This window comes from Arachis hypogaea, chromosome 11 (assembly GCF_003086295.3).
Source record: "Arachis hypogaea cultivar Tifrunner chromosome 11, arahy.Tifrunner.gnm2.J5K5, whole genome shotgun sequence".
Lineage (NCBI taxonomy): Eukaryota > Viridiplantae > Streptophyta > Magnoliopsida > Fabales > Fabaceae > Arachis > Arachis hypogaea.
The window spans coordinates 5257487-5265502 of NC_092046.1; the positions used below are offsets into that span (position 1 = coordinate 5257487).

The window sequence follows — 8016 nt, forward strand, 5'->3', positions numbered from 1 at the left end:
AAAAAAAAATTGTAACGTAATAACGAGAAAAATTAATTACTATTGAATATATAACTCCAATCATAACTCCACTATCTTAATTTAAAAGTGAATAATCCCTCACCTTACATTTTATTGACTCTCACTTTAGAGAAGTCTAATACTTTTTTTTTTAATACTAAAATCTTACAAATTGTTCTTCAAAGCCGAATAAACAAATCAATCTAAACAGCAATAATTTAAATCAGATTATATCCTTCAAATCAAATTGACTTTTCTTTCAAAACCTAAGTGCAATGAACTTTTGTGACCAAATAAAAAAAATGAAAAACCATGACATTGCATTTGATCTTAATGCAACAACCATAGCACAATTGTTCTAGAAACATGAACATTAAACATTATCTTTGCATATTAATATGTACAGCAGTGATAGCATCTGAGGTCATTAGCCTACTCTGGAAATGTAATTCTGGCTCAACTTAGAATTTTCGAGCTACATGTCCTGCGTCATTATATAACACTAAACATGCCAAGAATCTCTATGCCCTCGCAAACTATGGGACACCTAATAACAATAATGTACATGTCAATGCACATCTATAGTTTACTTAATTTTTGTTTGCCACTGTACTTACCTAATATTGGTACAAAGTAAAAGTTGACGATAAGCCTCTGCGGTTAAAAGCTTTAAAGCTTATGCAACCATGCTGAAAATTAATTGCTATCGCTATCACTGTCAGTGTCCAGAAAGCTAAACTCTCTCCAACCGTTAAGTTTAATCAACAAAGTTCCACGGTTCTCTTCACACCATTCCATTCTCTCCTTGTGTAAAAGGTTTACAACCTGCATTAAGCAAAATTGATGAGGAAAAACTACATAGAAAGAGTTCCTGTCCCCCCAAAGAGACAATTTCTTTTCTTTATTGATGAACATAACTTTAGGTGGGTTTGGCATCAATCAAGCTACTAGGGGTAGAACATGCCTCCAGGCACAGTGGTTTTTGTTCCTCCAAATGGACAAAATGATCATTTGTTTCAAGGTTAAACTGAAAATCATAACTTGGGTATACAAGTTTAAGGACACATTTGTTTAAGGTTACTTTGATGAAAGAAGTGAGATTTTTATCTTTAAAAAAATTACATAAGCTAATCATTTCATCTTTTATTTAAAAAAATACAAAAGGCTTTTAGATTCTTAGTATAAGATGAGATGAATTGCTCCCATGAAAAATGATTTTGTTAAAAATTACTCCTCCGTCCAAATAAGCTCAAACAAACGCACCCAAAATCATGTTTCTCACAAGCTGCAACTGAGATGGTAAATTTAATCCGACATGTACCACTTTGTTTAAGATTGGATAGAAACAGATGGACAAACATACTGATTGTTTCAGCTTCGACTTTCCAACACCATGCGATCCACACCCCGTGATAACCCTTAGTGTTTGTACAGCTTAACAAATAATAATTGAAAAAAGCATCAGGTAAAGAAAACAAATGCAATGCAAATGCAAATATAATTCAATAGAACATGCCATTTTAGTCCTTGGAAAATGCTTACAAGGAACGTATGATCCAAACAGAAGGTGAAGTTTCAGCATTCTCATTGCCGGTTTCACGTGCTGCCCATGCAAATCAATAGTTATAACATTCTCTATACCCTTGTTTCTGCACATCACTAACAATAGCTTAATACAAGCAAGAACACATATAGAGATAATGTGAAAAAAGAGGTGCTTTATGAATTTGCTATTTACAGAACTCCACCCACCTAGCTATAAATATGTCATGGCTTGCCTTAGTATCTGCTTTCTGAGCTATTTTAGTTTGTTCTTTACCCTGATGAGATGAAGAAACAGTTAGCATTGTATCATAAGGTGATTCATACTATAAGGTTCCATTTGATAATTGTTTTAGGGCAGAAATACAGAGAACTGGTGATATAAACCTATTTGTAAAAGGAGACAAATACAAAAACAAGCAAAATATCTCTATTTTTTAAGAAAAACTGCCCAACTTACTATCCACACAAAAATTGCGGACAGTAGGGATAAAGATAGATATATCTCTTCTAGCTTGTCCCTATCTCCTGTTTATTTATTTCTGTCATAAGACACTTAAACACAGCTGAAAATCCCTGAAAGATAGAGCTAGTCTATACATAAACCATAACACAATACAGCAATCCATGGTCTAAGCAAACCATAACACATTGAAGAAAAGATGCTTAAATAAGTTTTTGGTTCCTATAAAATTTAAAGGTCTCTAATTAGTTTGTTCTGATAAGAGTTGACGTGATAGGTTAAATGCTGACCTGACGAGCTAAAATGTTGACGGACATGACATGTCACATCAACATTTAACCAGTCACCTCAATACTTGATGGAACAAACTAATGATAGAGACTAAAATGGAGCTTTTAAGTTTTATTGGACCAAAACCAAAAGAAAATATTTTAGGACCCAAAGAAATAGAGTGGTTTCTTCAGTAGCCCTTCAATTTAAGCGATTTAAAGCCCCTCTTATGTCACCCAATTAGATTTAAATATAGTCATTGTTAAAATCTTTTTGTAACAATTCTTTTCCAAAATCTCAAAAAGAAACAAGAAAAGGGTCCTAAATGCCGAACATCAAGCCTATTTGATTATTCTTATTCCCAAACAGTGAACATTTCTTTTGCCACTAATTCTTCGTAACAAGAGCCTAAAATTTTTAAAGTCATAACAATTTCAACTAAATTCACAAACCCAAATTTGCCAATCTCAGCAAGAACACTCACCAGCCATAACACCATCACCATCACAGCCTAAACCGACAAACCCTAATTTCCCCATTCATTGCACCTTCAATAAAGGCCTCACAACCAGAACACCACCTAAACAAATTAGGTGCTTGATATATTATACAATTTTAATTAACAGATTGGATAACATCCAAATTTCATTCATCATTGAATGTCAAGATATGATTAAACCCTTCAAAGTAATTAGAATGTCACAAAGTTTAGTTTTTCCCTTCTGCTGATTCAATATATTGAGACTGTTACCTTGTGTAGAAGACCCCAAAAAAGCAAAAAAAATCTAGATCAGTGTCCTAGCTGCAATGGTAATTCAGTGGAGATTGAGAATTTAATGGTTAAGGCTCTTGAGTTTTTAGTTTTTTTAAAGAGATCGAAGAGAAACATTGTAAAAAAATTGTGTAGTATTGATATATAATTGTTCAAATGCACAATTAGTTACCACATTTTCAGATGTAGTTGGGTAACATAAGAAGAGTTTCAAACCTCCTTAATTGAAAGGATCAAAGGGTACCCAGGAAAGAACCAAAAATACAAGTAAATCATTATCGTTCGCATATCGAGCAAGCATGTTACAACTTTAAGGGCATAAAACAGTGGAAAAAGAAATATACAAAGGAGGCAAGGAAGCATCAGCGCAAAACATTTGAATAAAACCATCCAAGCAAGGCGGGTCAATATTTAGGAGAGGGAGAAGGGTGTTGGGAAAGAATATAACAACCTAGGTGATTTCAATTTTTATTTCCCACTATCGTTTTCAGAATTTTGAAAAGAAAAAAAATTGATAACAGTAAAAACAATAATCTTGTTTTTTACATGTGTTTTCAGTTTTTTCCTTAACAAAATACTGGAAACAGAATGACTAAAAATGATAAACAAAATCAAACAAGTTCTAAACTTATTGAATATATATCAATTATTGACCAGAATTAGCAGCCAAGCTTTGAGCTATATCAACAAAGATATAGCCTAAGAGAAGATGAAAAGATAATTAATTATAAACAACCATCACATAAATTGCATGCAAAACTAGTGTCATTGTCACAACAAAAATCATCGTCTACCCAAGGAACAAACCTGGTCAGAAAGATATGCAGCATATGATCGATCTCCTTTGGCATATGCTGTTGAAGCCTGCAAAAAATGTCACACCACCTTTCATGTTCTCATCCTCAAATCTCAATAGTAACAGGCTTTTGGAGATCAGAAATTTAAATACATCGAAGTAAGAGGCAGTCTGAAAACTTACTTTCTGAAAATAAGATTTCACAGAATCCCAATGCTGCTTTGCACCTTCTCTAAACACATGATATTCAGCCCCTTTAGCTATATAGCAGGAAAATTAAAGTAAATGATTTATTATGATTTGACAGCATAACTAAAATGATCAAATTTAGACATTCGTTTGAGAAAGTTAATACACAAGACTAAACAAACAGGAAGATATAACTAAAAGCAAACTAAATGTTAGTGAGATCAATAGAACCACAAGATATAATAAAATGGAACCACAAGGCACAAACCACTGGATAGTATTTAAGAGGCAATAGATGTAAGCATAAGTATTTCAAATTAAGTACCAAAAGTAGGTTGCTGAGATTCTGAAACATGTGGAGAAACATCAAACTCAGGTCCCAAAGACTGCATTTTCTTTACTACATTTCTCCAATTCATGGTGCCTTTGTCATGTTCAGAGCTTTTGGGAATGTTAAATAACGACTCCAACACCTTTTGAGGAAGTTCTGACTTTGTAATTCCTGGGCTAATATGAGAATTAGCTTTAGAACTAGTGAGGGCGTCCGCATAATTCCTAAAACCAAGAAACAACTATGCTAGTGGAGTTAGGTTCCAAATACTATGATCCTTTTATTAAAGACAGTTGATATTCAAACAAACAGGCCATGCAAAATTAAAAACTTTTATATTAATGTCATTTCTATGAAATCAAAAGCACGTACATGTTTAAATTTATTATGGCGTGTATATCTGGTCAGAACTCATTTTACTACGGAGCCAAGCTAGAGCCTAGAGCTAATAGTATAGCACAGTTTCAAGATTGAATGTGACAGTTTAATTTAATTATACAAGGGGTTGAGCTTAATACCATTTGGCTCATGTAGCTTGAATAGAACAATGACTAAGATGATTCTAATTGATTCCCACATTACTGAGGATTTCAACATGACAATATCCATTGATTTCTATGGAGTCACTTCTTTGAAACTTAAAGGATGCAAATGTTTATGTAAAATGCAATCTAAATATTTTTGCACCAAAACATTCATATTTCATAGACAAAATTCAATTTGTAACTTCTAATTCCACCATCCATAACTCTGATTTTTCCCGCAGAGATTGGTAGGGATAACACAACTATGACCAAAACAGTTAGATTTATTACATCCATGGCTATTAGAACCTTTATCAAGCAGTTTCCTTTTGGGGGATCCCCGGGTTTTTTTTTTTTGGGGAGAGGGGGGGGGGGGGAGATGAGAATGCAAATAGACAAATCCATAAGTTGTAGATAATGGTGGACTATGACTTGGTAGAAAAACAAATGCATCAATATAATTTACCTGTTAAAAGATCCCAGAGACCAAAATTGATCAGAAACTTCACTTTCTGATGAAAGAGATGTGCACTCTGATCTCCTATCTATCAACTGTGACAAAATTTGTCAATGAATGAATGAATACAATGTACCATAAGGTAGGATACACAGTGAACAAGTTAGAAAACGATATTCTTAAAGGTATAATTCCAGTAAATAAAGTCGTATATTGTCACTCACATTGTCCTTGTGGCCAACAAGGAACCTCATGTCATAAATATTGTCATTGTCATTGTCATTCCTCGGTTGCTCATTCATGGATGCAGTTAAATCAAGCAATACATCCAATGCCTAGAAAATCATTTAAACAGTAAGTAATATAAAAACAAACATAAAATTTTATTGATTATTATAGCACTCCAAAAATTAATATATAGATGCAAAAGAAGTTACCGCAACTTCAGTGCTATCCATTTGAATTAAATGTGTTGATGAAAATAGAAGTATAATATGAACAGATACACCAAATAACCAATTGAAACTGAATATTTCTCGCTCAATCCAGCATCCAATGCAAGAATAAACAATAAAAAGGAGAGAATTAAAACAGAAATATCGCATCTATATGTTCATACAGATTCTCCTTTAATCTGAGATAATAAGCAAAGTCAAGATTTTAATATGAATAAGAAAAAAAGTAATTTAAAATTTGGGTTCCTCTACAGCCCCCAATTTGGTGGAATATAACACAGGATGAAGAGTGGTTTCAGGGTTGATCAAACCCTTCTATACCTCTGATCCGTTGCTGCTTTAAGAACCAAAAAAAAAACAGAAAAACAAAACAAGAGCACCTCTAAACCCTGCCCATCCCCCTCAAAATGGAACTTGCAAGCATGATACAGATAAATAGGAGACATAATCCCTCAAAGAATCAGGGACAACCATCGTGGTCTAAATATGTGCACACTTACCATGAAAAAACAGCAAACGAGAATGATTTTAAATGAAGTCCAATTTCAGATTGTCATCGTACCTTTTCAATATCATATCCACATTGACCTGCAAGTGGGCAAAATGCTACAAGGTCAAGAGTTAAATTTACAACAGCATAAACAATAAGCATCTATATTTTATTTTATGCGAAACTTTCAAAAACTATTTGAGGTAACCCCAACAAAAACACCAACAACAAACAATGATAAAATAGATGAAAATTTAGAAACAACCGTTAAAGTTACAATATTGAGCAGACACAACCATGGAACTACAATGATAGCTATTAAATCGTCAGCAAGCTGTTAATACTAAAAACAAAATCTTTTGGATCCAGGAACATTCAATGTCAACTACATATAGAGGAATGCATAACATTTGATAACAGCAAAATAGGAAATAGAATGAGTTACCCAAAATAAAAAAAAAGAAATAAATAAAACATCAAAAAAAGAAAATAAATACGCTGAAAATAAAAAATCACAAATAAATAAAACAATTTACTCACAGAAAACATCCCTAACAACACCTAAGTTAAGGTCAGAATCATTCCCAAGCATTGAACAAAGGAACTGTTCTGCCTTGTCCTTATCAACAACACCGTTATTCTCAAACCCTTTGTTCTTATTTTTGTTCCTCCTCACATATTCCTTCCCTATAACCGTCGAAACCGTTCCAGTAGCCGCAATCACCTTCTTCTTCTGTCTACTATTTCCCTTGAAGCACCCCACATCTTCACCATAACCTACATCCACAAAACCTTCGGAGGAACCGTAAGTTGAACCCAAATCGGAAACACCACCACCGCCACCGGAGGACGAAGACGAAGTTGATGAAGAGCACACCGAAGAAGGATCATACACCAAACCCTTCTTCCTTAAGATCTCCGAAGCCCTTTCGGGATCTTCCTCCATGGATGATAAATTGAAAGAGTTAACGAGATCGTCCAAAACGGTGATCTGGTTGCCCTCTGGTTCTTGTGGCTGTTCCTCTTCTTCGGATTGAAGAGGTTCCTTCTTCTTCTCGTCGAGCTTCTTCGGCGAAGATTTCTTCTTCCTCCTCCTCGTGTTCTTCATGGTAGAAAAACAGATCTGGTGAGAAGCGAAAGGAGGAAGAAGGTTTTAGAAGAAGCTGAAAGGATTCAAGGAGGGAGCTGAGATTTTGATGAACAAACGGTTGATTCTTTTCAATGGAGACTTTTGTTCTTTCGGCTTTGAAGAGAGAGAATCTGAACTTTGAAACCAAATACCAATAATTATTGGAGGAAAAATAAATAAATAAATTAATAAATAATTGACATGCATTAATCACTACTATAGGGCTAATTGTTTTTAATATTAGAGTTTGTGTTTGTTTGAGCATCATTATTTTGAAAAAAGATCTTTTTTTTTATTTTTTAGTGTGTTTAATAACTTTTTAATAATAAAAGTAAAAGTATTAGAAAAATAAAAAAATATCTTTTTTTAGAATTAACTGACATTTTTTTTAAAAGATCTTTTTTTTAAATATTTTTCATGTAATAAATAAATAAAAAAGTACTTTTATATTATAATACTCAAACATAATTGATAAATAAAAAGATCTTTTTGTATAAGATATCCAAATATAAAATTACTTTTACTTTTCCATAAGATCTTTTAAAAAAAGATAAATCGAAAAAAAATCTTTTCTTAGAAGCTCACTCAAACAAGTCCT

The 8016-nt window shown here is 33.2% G+C and overlaps 1 protein-coding gene across 8 annotated transcripts; it reads right to left on the reverse strand.

Moving 5' to 3' along the window:
- Nucleotides 1–353: 353 nt before the first annotated feature.
- Nucleotides 354–7633, reverse strand: LOC112720009 (SMR domain-containing protein At5g58720). 8 transcript variants are annotated; one of them, XR_003161988.3, is made up of 11 exons: nt 6830–7633; nt 6362–6387; nt 5569–5679; nt 5354–5439; nt 4358–4587; nt 4027–4103; nt 3855–3911; nt 1753–1820; nt 1543–1659; nt 1364–1434; nt 354–825 (listed from the first exon to the last, which is right to left on the reverse strand). XR_003161988.3 is itself a non-coding variant. In XM_025770793.3 (11 exons), exons 1-11 carry the CDS (start codon nt 7395–7397, stop codon nt 697–699), a joined length of 1530 nt encoding a protein of 509 aa, XP_025626578.1. In that variant the 5' UTR covers nt 7398–7633; the 3' UTR covers nt 354–696. The 8 variants fall into 8 exon arrangements, 4 of the variants coding, with proteins under 4 accessions (XP_025626578.1, XP_025626576.1, XP_025626577.1 ...); XR_011867196.1 differs by having other exon boundaries at nt 1322–1434; XR_011867197.1 differs by having other exon boundaries at nt 1264–1434.
- Between the last annotated feature and the right edge of the window lie 383 nt (nt 7634–8016).